The following is a 23,379-nucleotide window of genomic DNA, read 5'->3' as shown; positions in this document are numbered from 1 at the left end:
AATAAGGCTTATCATAGGCTACGGACATGGAAGAGATTTCAGTCATTTCAAAAGCATTTATCCCAAGTGGTGATGTTTCTGAGGGAAGCAAAGTTAAATTTGGAGTATTAAATAGACAACAACAACAACAACAAAAATCTTAAAGTTTAATCTGGATAGGTTCATGACTTTTAAAGGGCAAATCGTGCAAATAAAATTAATTGTGATATAAAACTACTTTAAAGTAGAGAATACCGTACTTTTCTGTGTATTAGACAAGGGTTTTTTACTCCAAAATAAAGTAAAAATTTGGGGGGGGTCATCTTATACCTGGGTAGTGCAGAGGGGGGATGGGTGACTGGTTGCCTCCGCGAGGAGGATCTAGTGATTGGGTGGGTGAATGGTGTCAGCTGCAAGGGCTGCTTTGGATTGTCTGCTGCTTTGTCAATTGGGCGGGTTATTTGTAGATGCAGCAAGGACTGCTTTGGATTGGCTGCCGCTTCGGCAATTAGGCTTGCGTTGCTTGCTATTGTTAGTGCTTGCCAGTTGGGTGAATTATATTCAGTTCGGCATCCTCCCCACTCCCCAATAAAAATGCTCAACAACTCTGGTTAATTCTTCCCTCAAAAAAGCTCAACAACTGGGTAATCCTCCACCAAAAAAGCTCAACAACTCTGTACCATCTCCCCCCATTTTCTTAAATTAGGGGGTGTTGTATACATGGGGGCGTCTTATAGATGGAAAAGTACGGTACTTTAAAAGTATGCCTACAGTCCCATGCTCACTTTCAAATGACTTACTTCAGAGAAAGAATGCATAGGATCACTCTTCTGGATTTAGGATTGTGATTAAGGCACTTGGGTTTTGTTTTTTTCTTTGTGAGCTGAAAGGACAATGGAAAGATGCTGAATCACAGTGATTAGAGATATTTAGGAAAATGTGTACAGTGAGAACAATCTCATTGTCCTCCCTACTTTTTATTTCAATTGCAGAAGAGTATTTATTTTTATATATTGATGTTGCTGCTGCTGCTGCTATTTAGATTTGCAGCACACTTATTTCCAAATAAGTGAAGAAGGTTACAAAAGCAAAAAAACACTAGTGTAAAAGAGTAACACCTTTCCCAAACCATATTTTTAACGCTTGTATGTAACATTTGAGCCTTCTCCAGCAAACCACAAGTACATCTTCCCTCAGTTTGACCCTATAGATTATCACCCAAACTGAATGCCGGGAGATTGTCACTTGATCTTTTTCTGAGTTCTAGTTACAAAGGAAACTAATTCCAATAAATGTCACCTTAAGTCAGTTCTAAAAGGTCACATTCAGATTTATTTTGCTGCGCATTTTTAGGAAGCCTTATTCAAACTGTTGTACTTTTAAAAAATAGTTGGAGTTTAAAAGTCTAATTAGCCAAAAGAAAGAATGACTGTGCTTGATACTACAAGGTGAATGTATTCAAAATCTCTTTTTAGTCTCACAGTCTGTTAGAAATTTAATAAATCAGCAAGATACAATTCTGGGGTCTGTTGTATTGATCTGCAAGTTCAGAGGAGATAATGAGAAAAGTGGTTGCTAGACCTAAGGAATGGAGTATGGATTACTTGTCTTGAAATACTTTCTGATCTCGATTTACCCATAGATGGTCTTAAGACTCACCCAAGAACTCAAAGCCAGCTGCCCCCTTTTTCATCGGTCTGTCAGACACATACACCCCATGCTTTTAAACCTAAAATGAAAGGAGGGCTTTTGAAAAAAAGGAAAGGAAACTTGATGATACAATAGATGTAGCAAATATTTTCTTTTCAGAGATTCCTCCTTTTCAATGTTGAATTCTAAAAAAGAAAAGGGAAAACAGTGATGAAATACTGACATTAATGTAATGGATCATTTAATTGTCTTGGATCCATAGAAATTTCAGCAGGTTTCAGAAAACTGGAGCACCGTTAGTAACCTGCTAAATAGCTATGGAGCCTGTCTCTGGAGTTGTCAAAATGTGTATTTGCTACATGGGACAAACAAACCAAAAACCTGATACTCTTGGAGTGCATATCATCCATAATTCCAGACAGCAACATGACCTCATCTCTAACTAAACTGAACATAGTTAGTAAATACAGTAGTTCCTCCCACACTTCACCAACTTAGACAGATTTGTCTTGGAATATAGTACTTGTGCACACACAAAAACATGATCTCATCAAATTAATAACCTAATCAGTCAATCTTTTACTTTAAGCAGGAGCTCTATAAAGCATTTGTGTCAGAAAAATAACTATTAATTCTTATGTCTAATAATAGATTCCTTGCTAGAACTAACTCCAGACAAACAAGTCACTTTAAGAAGTGAGGATCTCTTAATCAAGAAAGAGGATTAAGGCAGAGTGAGAGAAAGCAAGGCACAAGGTGGCAGGATGCGAGTGAGCTCTTATCACTTTGTTCAGACCAGGGCTGGTGAAACGGTGGCTCTCCAGATATTGCTGGACTCCAGCTCCCATCTCACCTGACACCAAGCTGAATAGGGCTACTGGCAACGACCCTTACATTTAGTTCTGTTCAAGCCAAGTCTTCCTTCTTGTATCTGCAGTTGAAAAGGAGAACCTATCACTAGCCTTCCTAATGCCAACCCTTTATGTATCACAGTACTATTCTCAAGTCCCTGCTTTCCATCTTTTCTTCTTCTAAACCTTTACTAGGATTACTCGGTCTGTTTTTCCTATTGTTAACACTGCTTTCAGGACAAAGAGTAGCCAGTCTTATGGTGACTGTCTGCACCATTTGTAGGTGCAGGCAAAGGAAATTTAGAGCTACGTGATCTCCTTACTGCTAAATTTTCCACAACAACTGAACAATTTCCCATGGATCAAACTGGATGCTTTCCACTAATATGTGCTCTTATACTGTGCTTCCTTAATATTACTGCTATTTCAAGATGGATTCTTCTTTCCTGAGCTACGTCTGATGCAAACCACATTACCTGTCAGCAGTAGCTTACAATTTACAGAAGAAAACCCAAAGAATTGCAAAAAGAATAGTGTTTGAGTGTGGGGGGAAAGCAATCTCTTCTCTACACAGTAGCTTTCTAATGCATTGTTTTATCTCAGATGACACAGAGTATTATATTTACTTGCCAAAGACTGTGTAAGACAGAGAAGACTTTGGAATTAATAGTTAATAGGCATCTGTGAGCCAGTATCACAATATTGTACAAGGTGGTGAATAAAAGAAACTGGCATTCAAATTCTTGCATTGCCAGATGATTGCTCCCCCATCCAGCCCGAAAAGGAGTCCAGGTGAGGAACGCCTTTTGTGTGGAACTAGAAGACTGCCATGAAGTTACTTCTGGCTCTGGAAGCTTGCATTTCCACCAATGGGGGAGGGGCAGGCAGAGATATTTAAAGCTGGGCCACCCACTCTTTCTTCTTCTTTTTCTTCAAGCATGTACTGCTGCACAATTGCGCTCACTTCACACGGTAGTAAGGTTATGCTTAAAATTCTACAAGGCAGGCTTAAGCAGTATGTGGACTGAGAACTCCCAGAAGTGCAAGCTGGATTTCGAAGAGGCAGAGGAACCAGAGACCAAATTGCAAACATGCGGTGGATTATGGAGAAAGCTAGAGAGTTCCAGAAAGACATCTACTTCTGCTTCATTGACTATGCAAAAGCCTCTGACTGTGTCGACCACAGCAAACTATGGCAAGTTCTTAAAGAAATGGGAGTGCCTGATCACCTCATCTGTCTCCTGAGAAATCTCTATGTGGGACAAGAAGCTACAGTTAAATGAAGCTACTGGATATGGAACAACTGATTGGTTCAAAATTGGGAAAGGAGTACAACAAGGCTGTATATTGTCTCCCTGCTTATTTAACTTATATGCAGAATTCATCATGCGAAAGGCAGGGCTGGATGAATCCCTAGCCGGAATTAAGATTGCCGGAAGAAATATCAACAACCTCAAATATGCAGATGACACAACCTTGATGGCAGAAAGTGAGGAGGAATTAAAGAACCTTTTAATGAGGGTGAAAGAGGAGAGCGCAAAATATGGTCTGAAGCTCAACATCAAAAAAACTAAGCAAATAGAAATGGAGGCAGTGAGAGATTTTACTGTCTTGGGTTCCATGATCACTGCAGATGGTGACAGCAGTCATGAAATTAAAATACGCCTGCTTCTTGGGAGAAAAGCAATGACAAACCTAGACAGCATCTTAAAAAAGCAGAGACATCACCTTGCCAACAAAGGTCCGTATAGTTAAAGCTATGGTTTTCCCAGTAGTGATATATGGAAGTGAGAGCTGGACCATAAAGAAGGCTGATCGCCAAAGAAATAATGCTTTTGGATTACAGTGGTGCCCCGCAAGACGAAAAACTCGCTAGATGAAAGGGTTTTTCGGTTTTGCGTTGCTTCGCTAGACGAATTTCCCTATGGGCTTGCTTCGCAAGACGAAAACGTATTGCGTTTTTTTTAAAAAGCCGCTTGAAGAGGCGCAGTTGCGACGGACCGTGCTTTGCAAGATGAAAAACATCGCAAGACGAAAAGACTCGCGGAACAAATTCTTTTCATCTTGCGAGGTACCACTGTATGGTTCTGGAGGAGACTCTTGAGAGTCCCATGGACTGCAAGATCAAACCTATCCATTCTGAAGGAAATCATCCCTGAGTGCTCACTGGAAGGACAGATCGTGAAGCTGAGGCTTCAATACTTTGGCCACCTCATGAGAAGAGAAGACTCCCTGGAAAAGACCCTGATGCTGAGAAAGATTGAGGGCACTAAGAGAAGGGGACGACAGAGGATGAGATGGTTGGACAGTGTTCTCGAAGCTACAAACATGAGTCTGACCAAACTGTGGGAGGCAGTGGAAGACAGGAGTGCCTGGCGTGCTCTGATCCATGGGGTCACAAAGAGTCGGACACGACTAAACGACTAAACAACAACAACCAAATGCTTGGCTTGTGCAAATTAATTCAACAAGTCTTCCCAACAGGCACTTTACTCTTCTCAAGGTTCATAACATCCTACTTGGGGGGAGAGATTTTGTAGAGATGGGAACCTCTATGGCACTCACTAATCTTACTGTAGACTCCACCGAGTAAGTAGTTCTTGAAGGAAGAGGAACCCAATGTAGAAGCCAGTCAGGCCTGGCATTGCTTCTGTTTTAATGTTTTTCACTTCTATTTAGAAATCAGGAGGTGCCACTATACTAATGCCTTGTGCTGTTGTACTTTTGCTTTTTTTCCCTTTGGGTTCTAAGCTTTTTAATCCCTTAATAAAGCCTTTAAGCAGAAAATGTAATGCACTCGCTTCTATTCACTCTGGTCTGTCGTGTTTAGGTTTTGTGTTGCTTATATTGTACTAACGTTCCCTGGAATTGTATGAATATTGTCCCCTGGGTCTTTCATAAGAACTAGATGTGTATCTCATTAGGCTTTTTCCAGTGAGCAAAGTTTTAAATGAAGGTACAAATAAATATTTGATGCAAATGCTTTCATTGCCTCCCAAAGGTACAGGCCATATGAATGCCTTTACAAGGGTGTTTTCTCCCCCATCTTCTTTGCTATTTCAACAAAAATTAGTCTAATAAGGTGGAGCTTTAGCAACAGCCCTTTTTATTACTAAATAGGCATCAAGGGTTTTTTTTGTGTTCATTCATATTCATTCTGCCAGGCTTTTTTTTTAGCTTTAAGTTTATATATTGTTCTGTCACAGCAACATTTTAAATGATTCCTTCTGAGTTCCAGGGAAAATAAAATTAAAGCAATGCTCCCTGGACATTTAATTCTGGAATGCTTTTAGAGAATATGAGACCCAAAGCCACTTCTGCTATTAGAGTCAGCTCACATAGTTAAAGGTAAAGGACCCCTGGACAGTTAAGTCCAGTCAAAGGTGACTATGGGGTACGGCGCTCATCTTGTTTCAGGCCGAGGGAGCCGGCGTTTGTCCACAGACAGCTTTCCAGGTCATGTGGCCAGCATGACTAAACCACTTCTGTCACAGTGGGACACTGTGACAGAGACCAGAGTGCATGGAAATGCTGTTTACCTTCCCGCCACAATGGTACCTATTTATCTACTCACACTGGTATGCTTTCAAACTACTAGGTTGGCAGGAGTTGGGACAGAGCAACGGAAGCTCACCCCATTGTGCAGATTCGAACCTCCAACCTTCTGATCAGCAAGTCCAAGAGGCTCAGTGGTTTAGACCACAGCGCCTCCCACATCCCTACATCACACATAGTAATACATATATGAATATAAATTCATAACAATCCTCTCTCTGTGTATCTAAACAGTCAGCTTTCCATAACTGTTGAGCCTCAAAAATTTAGGGGATGTCTCAAGAGTCCTAATCACATTTTAGTTCTCAGGTTTGCAAATCAAATGAAAAGTTGCACTGGCCAAAACTTGCCATCTTTTAAAATTGCTTTTTTCTATATATAAAAAAACTTTCTATTAGCAACATTTGGAAGTGGTGCACTTCCATCTATCTATAGAATCTTCTATTCTCCCTACAGAATATATCTATAGAAGCTTCTATTCTCCCTTCTAGATCAGAGGTAAGCAAAATAGACCCTGAAAGCCACATTCCGAGGGGCAAGTTGTTGTTTTTCTTTTTTCACTTGTTACTCCTTGGCTCCCTGAGAAAGGTCCTGGGCTTTTAATTCTGGAGAATGATACAGGCAGCTTTCCTAGAAACTCTGGTTTTGTAGATTGCACCCGGGAAGAGAACCTGTGGCCTTCCAAATGTTGTTGGACTCCAGCTTTCCTCAGCTCCAGGCAGCAGGGTCATGAAGCATGATGGGAGTTGGAGACCAGCAACATCTAGAGGCCACAGGTTCCCATTCTGTTCTTTAGGAGGTTGAAAGAGACAGTGGGAGGGAAGTGACCATACTTGCATCATTCATGGATATATTCTCATTTTGTAAATGCTTATTGTTCCCAATAACAAAATTTGGTTCATAGTCCTGTTCAATGCAATTTTTTTTTAGAAAAAGAGGTGCCAGAACTGTGTCTTAATTTCCTGTGTCTGAATTTATAGCCCCTTTCCTGTTAAATCCCTCACAAATAGTGTTTGCTAGGGAAAGACAACTGCTCCTTTACCCTGTCTGGTTTATAAAAATAACGGCCTAGGTAACTAGATATTAAGGGCATTGCTTCAAACTTTATCCTTCTTTCACTGAAAAGAGTAGCAGAACTGCGTAAATTGTCATGGTCCTTCCGTCTTCTCCTGGATGCTTTTATGTCTCCCAGGCTATCTAAAATAGCTCTTAAGGGTATTTTCACAAGCTTATGCCTTGTACACCTTTTTGTCTCCAGTGCACCACTTCCAAATGTTGCTAATGCAATATAGAAAGTTTTTATATATATACAAAAAAGCCATTTTAAAATCAGATGGCAAGTTTTGGCCAGTGCAACTTTTCATTTGATTTACAAACCTGAGAACTAAAATGTGATTAGGACTCTTGAGACATCCCCTAAACTTTTGAGGCTCGACAGTTATGGAAAGCTGACTATTTAGATACACAGAGAGAGGATTTTTATGAAATTACCGCTATGTGGGAGTTTCAAGTCATCCTGAGCTCTGCAAATTGAAAAGTTCCAGCCACATAATTGACCTAAGAACAAGAATGCTGGGTGGTATATTTCATAGAGAAGCAGTTACAAGCTAAGTTAATCTTCCCTCACGTGCATCAGATGAGATAGGGGGAGAAAAACATGGGGTATTTATGTTTTTTAGCTGTTACAAGAACAATAGATATTCCTGACAAAGCTCAAAAAGGCAGAGCCTTGTAGTTGCATAGCCAATGTATTATGTTCGTTGCATTTGTGTCCTGGCACACTTTATTACAATTTCAAAATCAGCTCTAAGTGGGTTTTGCAATTAAAATGAATGACTGCATTCCATTTCAGAGGCAGGGAGAATGGTTTTCAAATTCATGCAGAATTACAGAAATGGCAGACACAGTAACTGCATCTGTCTGTATACCTTCCCGAAAGCTTGTTTCAAAGGAGCTGCTTCTAAAACCTATTCTCATAAAACATGTACCAAATTAATAAATTTTAAAATAATGGGTTACTTTATCTTTGAAGAATTGTTATAAACCTAGGTGACACTACCAATCAGACATTAGACAAAGAAATTAGTTGCACAAGAAATGTCACTTCAGGATTCCCTGTGGTTACATTCACACAAAGCCTAGTCATGTAGATAATAAAAGGCTGAATTCTTAGTTAAGGCTATTGTTAATTTATTAGTTTGACTGTATGTTGTCTAGTTGTAAGGATTTTGCTCATTTCTATGTGTGTGTACTGATTGATAGCTGTCTTGATTCCCTTTGGCAGCATAGGTGTGATAGATGTGTTCAAATCAAATAATAAATGTACAGTGTGCATGTGTAAGGGTCTGAGAGCAAACACTAAGCTTTTGCTCCCTCCACCACTTTTCAGAAACGCTTCAATGAGAACTGGTGATTATGCATGTAAATCCTCTTACTGGTAACCCAATACAACCCATCTGTCAGGGCTGGTTACAGGATTCAACATCATCAGGCACTGGTTGAAGCTCATGCTTCAGCTAGGGAGTCCACTGTTGGCCTTCAGAACTACCTTGTCCTGCTCCTATGCCTCCTTGCAACCAGAGGGAACAACCAAGAGATGTATGGGAGTGAAGAGGCTGGGTGACAATGGTGGTTGGCGCTGGAGGGAAAGAGAGAGAGAGAGTAGTTGATGGCAGTGAAGAGAAGGGTAGAGCCTACTGGGGATCTCTTGTCTGAACTCCCTCAAATGCTAGAATCAACACTGCTATTGGCCATGAAATGTCTGAACTTTCATGAGTTATGCCCTATTATATACACATTTAAGTTATTCTTCTGTGTTAGCACCGTAATACTGAAGAAGTAATGTTCTTCTCTAATGTTAGAATACCTTCCGCCATGCAAGCACTTACCATGTTTGCTTTTATGCTCTATGTGACTGTCTTTGGAGCAAACAGAAGTGCATTTATGGAACTGTCATCCTGAGACAACAAGTTCCCAAAGTATGAAGGCAACTTCAACTTTTAGGTTAATTTCTCAGCTGACAATGCAGCTTCAGCTCCTAGTTTAGTGTTGTTTCAGGTATTGGAGAGTAAGCCATAGCTTTTGGCCTTTGGAGCACCAGCAGGTTGCAATGTGCATTTGCAGCTTAGCGTACAAATCTGTTTTGTCCCAAGATCTTAAATGCCACTCTGATACAGTCATTTAAATTTTGTGTCAGTTGCATGCATGTGGTAGTTTAACAGTATTCTTCTAACAATTATTGTTGTACTTCAGAGTTAATTACTCAACTCTGAAGTACAAAAATAATTGTTAGAAGAATACTTTTAAACTACCACATCCATGCAACATCCAGTTCTTCACACATCCTTTCTTCCACATTCCACATATATTTCTTTGAACACACACACGGGATCAGTTTATTGTGGGATAAGCTTCTGCTAAATCATTCATTCCATAGCACTGCTGTTTCTAGGAATAGCAAGTCTGTGTGCCTCTGTAGTAGTAGTAGTTGTAGTTGTAGTAGTAGTAGTTGTTGTTATTGTTCCTGCTGCTGCCGCTGCTTCAAATTCCCTGCTTAGCCACTTTGAGCAAATACTGCCTGTAACAGATAAAACTTGGATATGCCAGATAAGTCTGTTTGAAGCAATTTGCACTCAGTTGTGTACTGACAGCAAGTATTTGCTATACTCCCGGGATATCTCACTTAAAGACAGCAAAAATCACTAGAAACTTCAAGAGATTTTTTGTGCCCTGGATACATTTGTCTGCCCAGCACCCTTAGCCTTCAGAATGTTCCTATAAGATGCAAAGCAACAGATGGGACTATATGTTGGTTCCATACACAATTCTCTATTTCTCTAGCCTCCTCCCATCAGGAGGTATCCTTTTTCCCCCTAAAATATTTCTTTTCGGGAGACACCCAAACAGCCCCATAGAGCTGGGCCATGTATAGCCGAGGTATGTGCCCTGATGGAGAGATGGGTATTCTGCGGGCAGAAAGGGGAGCACTTTTCATCTGTAGCATACCCCATGCTTTGTAGGAACCATGTGCTAAATCCATTGAAAACAAACTGATTCTCAGCTAGGGTTTTGTACATACTTAAACAGAAGAGAATTAATTCAACAACTTACCAGTCAAAGTACAGAAGGCATTTAATTTGTCTGATTACAACATGAATATTTAAATACTGCTGTTTGTGCACAGATTGGAATGTTCTTTTTATACTATGAATTTTCATTGGAAGCAGTACTAGGGGAACGTTCATAGTATGAGCATGTTCTTTTCTCTGAGAACAAATGGTTGAATCAGTACTGTCTTATCTCTCTGAGGTTTCAAGCAGGAGTCCTTCTCAGCCCTACCAAGGTTGAACCCAGGGCCTTTTGAACACAATGCATATGCTCCAGGGAGGCCACTGGGCCTCTTCTCATACTTCTTCTTCCTCAGTTTATGCTGCTTTGGATAGAAAGGTGCTATGGAGGGTTGTTTGCTTTTAATGAAGAGGAATCCCACCCTGTTCTTAGAGAAAACTGCTCTGTTACATCCTATTCACTGAATGTCCTCGAGTCCACTCAAGATGCAAAAACAGAAATTGGTCTTTGCTGTGCATTTCTGTTTGAAGAGTGTGCTGGAAGACATTCACCCACCTCTGTTTTTTCCTCTGCATTATCTTAGTCTTACAGTGTAGATCAGGGGTCAGCAAACTTTTTCAGCAGGGGGCCGGTCCATTATCCCTCAGACCTTGTGGGAGCCAGACTATATTTTGGAAGGGAAAAAAATGAATTCCTATGCCCCACAAATAACCCAGAGATGCATTTTAAATAAAAGGGCACATTCTACTCATGTAAAAACACGCTGATTCCCAGACTGTCTGCGTGCCGGATTGAGAAGGCGTATATTGTAGTGGACATAGTCATCCTGGCTATGGTTATATTTTGGGGTAGAGGGGTCATTTTTTGCTCTGCCACTTAGAACTGGAGGGTGGGATGGCTGGAAGAGGAGGCAAGAGGCTTTAAAAGGCCTGCCTATCCAATCCAGTGGGTCATCCTATTCACTGGTTATTCTCCAGTCCACTTTTCAAATAGAAATTAATGTTAATTACAAATTTCCGTTCTTTCTTCCTAAGGTTTCTGGATAGAGATAGCCTAGCCACTGTGAGCCATGCTCTGATCACCACTCATTTAGATTATTGTAATGCAATTGGTGAAAAATGTGGCTTTCAATACATTGGCAGGACAGCTATCAGGAACCACATAATACTGATGCTGAATGAACTACATTGGTGACTGAAATTAAAGGTGCTGGTGACTGAAATTAAAAGTGCTAGGGGAATTACACCAGATGGTGATATGAAAAAAAATTACTCAACTTAGAAATACCTTCCCTGAAATGTGTGGCATCAACTTCACTGACATTCTAGCAACAGTCTAAAATCCACCTGTTTATTTAGGCATTTATTAATAGTCACTGGTATAATGAGTATGTGGTAATTATGAGCAGGTTATATATATTCACATTTGGTGGTTTTAATATATGTTTATTTAATATTATTATTATCTGCCCTGAGATTTATACAGAAGGCAATATGGAAAGCGAGTGTTTTTCTTTTCTATAATGTAAGATGCATGTATGGTACAAGGATAAGAAATACAAGCAACAGACACTATGTGCCTTCTCAACCTGTCATTCTTTCCTATTGTGAAGCTGAATGCTTTGTCCAGTGTTGGTGTACATATTTCACTTTCCAAAAAAAAATAGCTTAAACTCCAAATCTGGCAAAAGTTTCTTTTTCCAGCCACCTTAAAGTGGAAATAGATCTTCTGAGCAGAAATTATCAGGTCATAGCTAATAATCGCTCCCTGGTCCTCCCCCCCCCCCAATTTATTCAGCAACTTCAACATTCTAAATGCAACAGCAAATAATCATTTTAACAGCACCACAGGATTGTAGGTGTTAATTAAAAATTTAGTAGTTTGGTTTTGCATTCTGTCAACAACATAATCCCAAAGAGAGTATCTTCTAGCTATTTTTACTAGACATTATCCAAATTCGTGAAGTTGTCACTCTTTTAACTGAGGTTTTGTAGTCCAGGGATACGCCTTCCTTTTCTAGAACTTCTTCAAACAACAATCAATTCAACTCTTTTAGGGCCTGTTATTTGTATGTGATGATTTCACCCCTGCATGGCAGAGATGTATATTTGTAGGAAGTGCTCACCAACTGGTTCCAGAGTTTTCATCTCCATGATTAATGCAAAAAAGCTTGCTATATTTGCATGATGCCCTCTACCTCCCATAGTCTTTTATAAGGGATTAATAAAAACATATTGTACATTTTATGCAAATTGGACTTTAGTTCAGCAGGATTTCCTGAATTAATGTCATAGTTTGTGGGTTTCACAGAAGAGGTTCGGCCTATTATCAGGTGCAGTAGGATGGGACACTTGTGTCTTTCATTGTGTGGTTGGCTGCATTACTTCAAATTTCTTAATACAGGGATTTCAGGAGGAGGAAAAGGGGAGAGAGACATTGCCCAAAAGGAAAGTGGCTGGGAGGCACTTATCCATGAATTCTAAAATCCATTTTTCTAGCTACTTATACAGAAGTAAATGGAAGTTTATTAGTTTTTAATCTACCCATTGCTTCTTGAACCCTTCCCAGAACTATTTAACTCTTCTCTCAATGTGTCACATTTATTTATCTCCAGAGAGCTAACATTTGTCATGCAATTTAAGCTAATCAGTTGCATGTCTGTATCACACAGGAATTTCAGCCATGTCACTTGCATTTTACTGGTCAGGAGATGCTAAACACATTTGAGGAAATACCATGTTTGTTAATATATTTTCAACTATAGCATGCCTGACTTAAAATTGTGCTTTCAGGACATTGGACTTGTAGCCCATGAAATAATCTTCCTATGCTATGATTTTCCATTGCAATAATTGCTGCGCAGTAATAGTTTATATTGAAGTTGCTCATCCAGGTAATTTGTAGGAAGTGGGGTGTGTGTGTGTGTGTGTGTGTAAAGGGAATAATGAGTTATGTCATCTGTCCCTACTTTATGAATGATGCTGGTGAACTTGCCTCTCAAGGAAAGGATAATGTTACTTTCTCTTTCCCAAAGCAACTGGGCACAGAGACATCTTCATTTAGTAACACTTTCCTCTGCATTTTTGGTTGTCACCTACTATTTCCAAGGGAGAGTGCCACAGAATTCTTCCACAGAATGCCTTTATCACCCCCAGAGTTTCAGATCAGGAGATTAATTTATTGTTGATTGCAGAACTTTTGAATTCCTGGCAGCTGTACTCTGAAATTTCTCTGATCCATCCACCTAGTAATTTATTTATCTACTGCTTTGAAATTATTTTCAGGACTGCTTGAAAGCCTCTTGTCAGGGAACTGCCATCGGAGCCAGAGGGAGAGGGAGGGCTTCAGAGAGATTCAGGAGAGCGTCCCGGGAGGGAGAGAAGCAGCACACCTTCTGGGGAAGGAAATCAGCGTAACACCAGTGGAGAAGGGGGGCAGATGGGGGAATCGGCGAGGTGGCACCAAGACTCCTCGCCAGGAACCAGTGGGGAGAGCACGGGTCCTCCAATGCCCACACCCTCCCTGCACAGAAGGCTTCCGCGCAGGGAAGCTAGGTGGAGACTAAGCGTCAAAGAGCTTCTTTGCTGGAAGAAGTTCAAGAAACGCCCACTAACGGATTCTGCCAGCGATTGAGACAGCCACGGGCACGTGGCTGTCCAGACAGAAAGGGTTCATTCAGGCAACCAGCCAAGGGTGGCGTTGATTTACACACAAGCAACCCCTAGAACCATTACACCTCTTGACATTGCAGTATCCATGTTTTAAAATCTTATAATGTTTCCTTCTCCCTTTATATTCCAGATAACAGACGAGTAAATTTGGAAAGGTCACGTTCTCGTCACAATGGAAGCATCACGGCAGTATGAACCCCTCCCAATGCCAAAGAACTGGGAAGTGTTTTATTTACTTTACATGGAGACATGGTGAAAAGAGCTAAATGTGGAAAGAGCAACAATGAAGATAAATGAAATTCAAATGAATTCCAGAAAATAACAACCAGAAATATAAATATGTATTTTTACAAACGTTATTGTGCAAAAAAAACCCACACAACTTACTGTATATTAAAAATGCAATCCTCAATAGATATAAGCAATGTTAAAATATAATGTTCCTATCTCTTCTTCTTTAGTATTACTCACACGTGTCAATCTACTATGTTTTTATGCAGCTCCCATGAATTTCAGGGAGGGTGTGCAGTAGATTGTTCCTAAAAGTGTGGGGAATGGTTTATATGAATGGAGACGAATAGCATATAAAATTGCTTTTAAAACAAGCAGCATCAAAAGATCTGGTCAACGAAAGAGGACAGGAGTCCATTGGCAGTTCTTATTTTGACATGAAAGGAAAAAAGTAAAATTTGCATATTAATTAATTCAGATTGAAGCTGATACAGCACACATCATAACAGGCCTTTTTTGTAAGCCTGAGAAAGCACTGTACAGCCCCCATCAATTTCTTTAGAATCTTATCTCTCAAGTTTTAAGCATGATGGATTCAGCTATTTTGGTTTCAGTTAAACTTTATCACAAATCTACAGCATCAGCCGTAGAAAGATATATGGCTTCTTATCACTGCTAAAAAAATTTTTTTAAAAAATGAGAACATAGGATTGTACCAAAGTTAAACCATATCTTTTGCAGAATATGTTTTTGACTCTATTTAAAAATGTATTTTCTAATTATGCACTTATATGAACTTTATATGGATATTTGGAGGAAAAAATCTTACCTATTTAGATGGTTATAAAACTCATTTGCCTTTGTTAAAGCTTTCAGAAACATAATCTATTAATATGAAGGTAATCAGAATTAGATTCTCTAGATACAGTCAAACATGCTATATAAAAGCTATATTAGTACATGTTGAGATGAGATGACCCAGGCAATGAGCTAAAATAGTTGTAGCAGGGTGGGGGAAAGAGATACTCTATATAGTGCTCCCTAGCACATCACACAAACACACACATGTGTATTTGAGGCATTTTGACCATACTACATTTTGATCAGCCCAAAAGCTGTCCTTTGAGTATACCATATGTGTAATAGTGACGCACTGTAAAAATTGCTCCTAACACATTTTCCTTTTGATTCCGTGCACACACACGCCCCACCACCACCACCACACACACATGTATACACACTTCAGGAGGATATGGGGTGTTTTATATGATGGAATATTTTTTCTTTACTACAGATGATTAAAGAAAAACACTCAGATGTGCAAAATACCTTACAACAGTGAGTTTATAGGAGCCAAGTTGGTGGGGCACTAAGCAACTGATGTGCATTCTGCATGAGGGAGGGGAGGTCAGGCTGGTGCTCAAAACTGTCAGGAACAAAATCAGCCTAGACTGAGCTTCAGCAAGAGCCATAATACTCACGGCGGCCTGATTTTGTAGTGAAAGCTGCTTTCACTATCGTTTTCCACTAAATGTCCCTCTCAATAAAATATCACAAAAAGCATACATTGTTTTCCTAACCGGGGAAAGTGGGTATTATTAACAACACTATGTATCCCATTTTTACTCCAAAGGGTGAAGGGTTTTTATCCTCATAACATCCACATATTGTGGGTTTGACAGAGAGAACAACTGGCTCAGGGTCACCCAGACTATGTCTTCCTCATCTGACATTCTAGCAACTATACATTCTTTTCTTTGGTTGGGACGGAGTGGCTAGATTCAGTGTTATATATACAAGGGGTATAATCATTCTATTTCCCACCTGTTGTACACCTGCTGCATTTTAAATAAGTGGTGTATACTTGTTGGTTTGTTTGTTTAAGAAAAATCAGTTACCCATCAATTATTGTACTTTACCACTAAATAGCTTATATTATAATGGAATTATCAGCCGCTTTTTGTCCATGCAGTATTCAGTTTTCTTGCGCTAGCTGTCCAAAAGAGAATGGAACCAGCCTGTTTAGATGGGTAGCAGCATATGAGTTCAGGTTCTACATCCTGCAGCTACTTAAGACCCACATGTCTGGGTCAAGGCTACTCACAAGTTTGAATTCAAGGAAAGAAAAAACCATGTAGGCTTTGCTAGCTAGGGTTTGTGGGAGTACCAACAACATATGGGAGTCACGGGTTCCCCAACCCCTGCTAGACATCTTTCTTAGAAACACAAATGTTTCTAGTTAAAGAACAGGCATTCTGCTGTTACCTCCCACTCTATTGAGAATTGACTAGTAGGCATAAGGCAAAAAATTGCTTTTGTCTAATCTACATTTTCAAACTCATGTCAAAATGTGTTTATTACATAAAGCCAAATTGGTAAGCCACTTAGATGGGCAAAGTGTATATTTTCTAATGCACAGTATTTTGAAACAATGTACTGAATCTCAGAAAAAGAAGAAGCAATTTGCTAGAATTTAAAAGCCAAAATGTTAAAGTGATTATTAGAGCATCTGTGAACATACTACTTTTTTTTTTTACACTAATGTTAATTATTATGGCAGTTGCATTGGGGTTTTTTTCTGTTTCCTGCCATGCTTCTGAGCAGCCTAGTAGCTGGCAACCAGAGATTTTACAGAACCAAATTCTGACAAAGAGCAAGTCCAAAAAGATGCAAGCTTGCCTGATGCTTTAGTTTTACTAGCCCAGTCATGTTATTCCACATTTGGAACATGTTATGTAATTTAATGGACATGTCTCTTAAAGGGGAAATGGGGGGGGGGGTGTTAGAAGAAGATATATTGTAAATACAGGAAGCTTGTATCTATAAAGTCTAAAAAGTATTTTCTGAATATTATGTTCGGTCACAGAGTCTTTTGATAGCTTTTTATTCTATTTGAAAATGCAGATTTAAAAACAAAAAGCCTTGCTTTTGTTATTGATATGATTCCCACTCTTGTCATATGTTTACCTGGTGACCTAGTAAAAGCGTAGACTGGAGGTCATAGCACCTTTTTCTGAACAGTATTTGCCTTATTTTCTAATATTAAGAGGGGGAATTACTGAAGATATATTTCCAAATAGATATTCCTAGGAAACCTTCTCCCAAACTCTCTTGTAAGCAGAGGGACTGGATGGGGTGACTAGGCCTCAAATTATTCATGAAAAGTTAATCACTGGAGCTTTATGCAACCACTGAAATACCGCTTAGAAATCTAGCACTCACATACATTTACCACGAAATGTATTTAGAATATAGCAGAATATTAGCATGCATTCATATTTTAAATTTAATAACTAAAAACATTGAGTTGGTTCCCAACTTGCCCTTCCATGAACGGAAAGGATTCTTCCATTTGCAGTGGGAACCAGGATCAAGCAGCAGCTTCTACTGAATGAACGGAGGGGGCAACCAGTTTCACCACTTTCACCTACAGCCTCACACAACACCTTCCTTGCTATTCCAGCAGGTTTTTCAAACCCCAGTCACAGCTTTAGGGGTGGGGGGTTGGGGTGGGGGTGGAGGATTTGCTTAAATGGCTTTCTGCTGTTTTGCCCCAGTGCGAGTGGAACTCTGCTGAGCACAACACTTAATCTTTTAAGTGCTTTGCATCTTAACATTTCTCAAAAGGCAGAAAGATGTACAATTCATATAAGCATAACGTATAATAGGCTATGCTCTCATATAACTGCCCTTCTCTTGTTGAGGAGTGACATCTTAAATATCATTGTACCAGTTTCAAACAAGACCAAAAAAGCCCTTTTAGGCAAAGTTCCTTATTTGAAAATTAAACCACTATGAAGAATTTCTAAACAAGCCACTTTAAACGGTACATTCTGAGCTGTATATGTAGGCCATGGTGAATAAAGCTTCCTTGTTTCAACTGACCCCTATTTACAGAGCTTATCACAACTATACATAAATGTCACATAATTAAATGTTTTGCCTTTACATCTGCATATATCACTATATGTACTACCTCAGAATGCAGTATAGCTACACACATTCCTTCCTCCCACCACAAAATTAAGTTGTCTAAAAACATAGGGCCATGCTAGACTAGATATTGTTGTTCTGTGTTCAGATCTCCAGGGCCCCTGAATAGGACTGGGATTGTAATACCAGGGAAAGGAGGTTAAACCCTTTCCCCCATGGTGTGTGTTCCCAATCTAAGTGTCTTTTCAATGTATCTTTCCAGAAAGAACAGAAATACAGAAAATGAAATAAATAACATATACTGCTGCTATTTCTCCTATTAGGGAAAACATGGGTACACACACATTTTCTCTAATAGGGCAAAGAGCAGCTCAGGTACTATAGTCCTGATCCAATTCATCCCTCCTCCCCCCCCCAACTGCTTTTAACGTAAATTAAGGGATGGGAGGTCTAATCATAGATCGCCAATATGTCAGATGTCTAGGATTACAACCTTGCTTAAATTTTATTTGAGCTTGCTTGATCATTGCTTCTTAAGACCTTCATGTAACGAAAGGTCAGTTCAGATGACATTTTTGCTCTCTTAAGTGTCACACAGTATGTTTTATCTGGAACATGCATAATACCTGAGCCAGGAGCTCATGGGCTTTTGTGCTTTGCTGTCTAGAACCTTTGTGGCACATTTTCCAGCAACCACAGCCCACCTTCTGGTTCACCGGTTGTTCACGAACAAGCAACTTTTACTTGGGGATAGATTGCCATAAGGAACTTTTTTTAAAAAAAAAAAGTTATCAAAATAAGCTCTTATGGATTAAATTGTGTAAGAAAATCCATCCACTTTTATTAAACATTTTTGTACAGCTCTAATTATACATTTAATCTGAGTTTTAGTGGAAATGTGTAGGCACCTTTTTGAAGAAGAAAAAATATGGTAGTTGCAGGTAATTGAACAGTGGTGATTGGCTCTCATTGGAATGGGCAGGGTAGAAGGCAAGGAGAACATCAGTAGCTGAGCTGGCGTCAATAGTAGGCAGAGTCAGCTAATTCTAGTTTTGTCCCCATTGTCCTCCCTGCTGAATTACACCAAACCAACTACTCCTGGACATGCTGCAAGTAGGAAGGCTGACAGCAGAATGAGGTTGGTGGGTAATGCCCCATTTGCCCTAATGTACCAGCTGCCCATGCTTTTAGGGTAGAACTCATCCTTGGGTCAGATGCCCAACCATTCTGTAGTGCAACTTTTGCCTTGCTTTCATTCATTCCATTCCTGATATTATGAGTAGGCACAGAGAGAGCAAACGTGTTAGGCCATAAGCCACTTTAGGGTGAGACATGCAGGAAGGCCCATAGTGTAGGTTCATAGGAGCATATTCAGAATACGTCTGTGACAGGTCACATTAAGGCCTTTGCCCTACAAAGTGCTGTTAAATGTTTTTATACAGTCCAGCAGAGAAAGGAAGCCTAAACTTCCTACACTTATCCTACATGAATTTTGGCAACCTGGCTGTTAGAACTCACAAGCTACTTAGTTTGCTGTTTCTCCTAACTGTAGAAGACAGGTTGGTAAATGTAGTAACCTTATGACAGTATGCATGTAAGAGTTTCAGTAATTAACATGAGGTTATTTTATTAACTTCTGCTTTTAAAAAAATGCTATATTAATATCTACTTGATTATGGCAGAGTGAAATGAATTCATAATTGCATGAAAGTTGTCCCTTTGTGGCTTTCCTTCACCATGTCTAAACAAGGTTGGAGAACAACAACAAAATACCCACAGCAGTGATTGCAATACCTTAAATAATGAAATGTCTAATGTATTGACACTTCTGTTCAACAAAAGAAACCATCCTTGCTTCCCATGTGCCATAGTGTATTCAAAAAAAGAGAAAGGATAAAAAGATTTTATAGAGTCGAATAAATACATAGCATGAAATAGCCCCTTTTATAACATACTGCAGGCACTTGTAAAAGTAAAAACAAAACTTTACAACTCTATCTCCACTGTTATCCTCCTTCCCCTTGCAGCTCTGGAAGTGAGACACTTAGCAGCATATAGAGGAAATCACTCCACATTGCCCAGTACAGGAATCACCAATACCATTTATAATAGCAGTCCACCCATGAATGCCTCACTTGATTGTATGGAAGTAAAGTGTGCTGAGATATGTAGTCCTTCATAAGGAATATATGCATCAGTTGTGCATATGTATAGGCAAATGTATTAATTACACCATTATTGCGCCCATAAAGGCAGCAAATTGCACGGTGTTCCCCAGGTCTGTTCCTCCTTTTGCCCAGAAGCTGTGGATGGCCAGTGATTTCTGGAAATAACCTCACTTTCAGGCAAAAAAAAAAAAGGAACATGCTGGGCCATCCACCACTGTAGAAAGCAAAGAAATATTGTATTTGGGAGCTTCATGTAACTGTACCTGCCACTTCCATGTCTTATTTAAAGAGGGCTGCCTAAACATTGCATGGATGTCTGAAAGCACATTTTAGTCTTCTTAGATAGTTGATGTTCCCCAGATCTAAGTAAATATTCTTTGTAACCAAAAACTATTTCCACTAAAACTTCTTCAGAGATACCATAAAACACAACAATTCTCTCTAACCTAGTTATTTACGTAAATTCCAGCCTCCTGTCAAGATGTTGTTAAGTTGCCATCTAGTGCAAATTGTCATCATTTATTTGAGTGCAGGTTAGCACATAATTCTGAGTTGGATGATAGCATTTAATATGATAGATATCAAAAGTACATTGCAAATGTCATGCACTAAAATGTTGAAAACCTTTGTGTATAATACCAACGTTTCCCTATTTGCAAATTAAAATTAGTTTTGGTGATTTCAGATTTGGTCATCAACAGATCCTAACTTCTTTGTTGTTGTTTAAAAAAACACCTTGTTTTTGCTTTGCAATACTTTGTGCAGTTGCTTATGTTTATTTAATACCTCTTAAACATCATCACTTTGAAGTACCTCTGTGCTATGAAGTTTTGGTTTGGGGAGTGGGTGGGGTGGGTTAATCCTTTTTACTCTGAAGTGTCAAATATATTTGTTTGAAATGGGCAAGGCAAATGTCTTCTGTAACGGCTAATTTTGGGGGGAAATACTCAGAGATTATATTCTTTTTAAACTGTCAACACCTTGTGATACAAGTTTAAAATGTAACAATATAATGCAGTCATTGAGCACATTAAAACATGTCTTGTGTTTTATTTCAAAGACAGTAAATTGCGTTAAAGAATTTGTGATAAGCGTAAGACCTTAGATTAGAGAGTCACTTTTTTTCTAGTTCAAATAATTTACAGCACTTAAATGAATGGATGAAACTAGTCTAATAACTCAATGGGAACCATTTTTGTCAGTACCTGCACAAGTATTGAGCCCAGTTTGAGGGAAAAGGGACTGAGAGATAAAAACTTTTAACTGAAGAGTGGGAAACATGTCCCAGTTTTGCAGCAGACAAGCTGTTACTGCAAACTCTTTGTTAGCTACCTGCCCCTGCCTAGAGTCACCCACTTATTCCCCTAAAAAAATTTTTTTACAGGCCCAATCAGAGATAACAAAGCTGCTTGAGATTCGCCACATTGAAAACACCAAGATTCCCTGCATTCCCCACCCCCGAATTGAGACTTTTTTTTTTTTAAGGACCATAAAACATGTTTGGAGAAAGTGTGCAACTGGTACTAGATTGTCAATTCAAGTCCCCTCTGTTACAATTCCTGCAAGGTTCTAGGATTCTACTTGCTTACCAGACTTTCTTGCCCCAGAACAAATTGTTGGTCTCCTCTGGATCTCAGCCTTGTGCAGGGGCCAGCAAACTAAGGTCCACGGGCCAGATGCGGCCTGCCGGGCTCGTTAATCCAGCCTGTGAACCTTGCGGACTCTGTTGCCCACTCAGTCAGTCCCTGCGCTAAAGCGATGCAGCGTGGAGGCCTCGTGTGGGGACTGACTTCCACGACAAGGCTTCTGATTGGCTGCAGGAAGCTCCTGCAATCAATCAGAAACCACAGACACCTCTGGGAGGGTGGCTATGCTGACGTGGCCTCTGTGCCATCGGCACTTCCTCCCGCTCGGCTCTTCCTGCTGGGCCGCTTGCTACTGCTTGGCCACCTCAGCAGGAAGGAAGTGGCTGAGCTCAAAGGTGGTCGAGCAGAAAAAGCCGAGCAGAAGGAAGCGGAAGCTGCGCAAAGGCTGCCTCTGCCACCCAGGCTAACAGCATGGGCTCTGTGCAGAGGCAGAGGACAATGAAAACACTGCCGGAGATGAGGCGGCGGCGGTGTGAGTGGCGGCAGCAGGGGTCCTTTTGGGAGGGGGGTGCTTTTGGGAGGATGGGTCCAGCCCCACACAAGGTCTGAGGGACAGTGGACCTGCCCCCTCCAGAAAAAGTTTGGTGACCCCTGTCCTTGTACTTCCTTGCTTGCTTTGTCCAGTGTTGAGACCATGATAGGTTTCTTCTTCCAAAGGCAGAGAAATGTCTTTATCCAATCACTCATTTGCAAAGACAAGGGCAATGTCAAGGGAAGCTCTAAGTCTTCTACAGAGGGATAATATTTGAGTTTGGTGCAATACATAGCATGCTTCTAGTGCTATAATGCATATATGCATGGTAATAGTGACCAAGCTGCTTTGACAACACCAAGCATGCTGGGTGACCAAACAAGTAACAAATGGAGACAGCCAACCAAAAGGACAAGCCCTCTGTGGAAAGCGTAGCCTGAAAGTCTTGCATTGGGCAGGTCAGTTTTAAACACACACACACCAAAGTTGGCCTTTAATGATGAATGCCTTGCTGATCTGTTTTTTATTATTATTTTCAACAAGTGCAAAATCTGACACTACCTTGCCAGAAGACCTAGTAGATAGCACATGTGAAATCTTTCAAGTTGCTTGATATGCCTGCAGTGATCTGTCCATATTTCACACCCATGTAAAAGTGATGATCAGTTCTGTTGACAGTTGGATAGTATGCTGGTGGAGTACCCTTGTGGCAAAGTATTTCAAAAGCCTGGCTTTCCTTTTGTATTCTTTTGATGTCTCTTGATCCAAAGAGCTGTCATTAGAGATGGTGCTGCCAAGGCTGATAAAGTCCCAGATAATGTTCTTCAGCACTGAGCTGCCCCATGATGATAATCAACTTAGCATTCGCAGTTGATAAAACCCAATTGGAGGATGGCATCATAAGTCACTCAGATTGTTTGTGTTTCTTAAGACAAGTGATGGATCCAGTGCACGGCACCATATTAGAGCTAAGTTGACAGCCTGCTGATGAAGCTTCACACATGTTCTTGAAGGAATTAAGAACTACCTGACTAGGTTAGAGAAGAAGCCCTATGAAAATGGGATATTGCTGAGCAAGGATAGAAACATCATCATGGATTGCAAAGGTTAACAAGTCACCTGACCCTGTTGCATCACAAAGATAAACTCAGTCTG

At 40.0% G+C, this 23,379-nt stretch overlaps 1 protein-coding gene and 1 long non-coding RNA gene across 2 annotated transcripts in view; one reads left to right on the top strand and one right to left on the bottom strand.

The window, feature by feature from the left end:
* The window catches only part of DIAPH2 (diaphanous related formin 2), a 357,022-nt gene extending 335,880 nt beyond the window's left edge, over positions 1-21,142 (top strand). Inside the window, exon 28 of the mRNA XM_081179396.1 lies at positions 13,905-21,142. Within this exon, the coding sequence (XP_081035522.1) occupies positions 13,905-13,969 (65 nt within the window). The 3' untranslated portion in view covers positions 13,970-21,142. The remainder of the gene's footprint in view (positions 1-13,904) is intronic.
* A 1,605-nt stretch (positions 21,143-22,747) lies between these two features.
* Positions 22,748-23,379, bottom strand: part of LOC308578902 — a 66,060-nt gene continuing 65,428 nt past the window's right edge. Inside the window, exon 4 of the long non-coding RNA XR_014004195.1 lies at positions 22,748-23,255. This is a non-coding gene — a long non-coding RNA (uncharacterized lncRNA). The remainder of the gene's footprint in view (positions 23,256-23,379) is intronic.

The sequence above is a fragment of the Podarcis bocagei genome, assembly GCF_964188305.1.
Source record: "Podarcis bocagei genome assembly, chromosome: Z".
Lineage (NCBI taxonomy): Eukaryota > Metazoa > Chordata > Lepidosauria > Squamata > Lacertidae > Podarcis > Podarcis bocagei.
The sequence above is the reverse complement of the archived record's forward strand: the minus strand, read 5'-3'. Positions and strand labels throughout refer to the sequence as shown.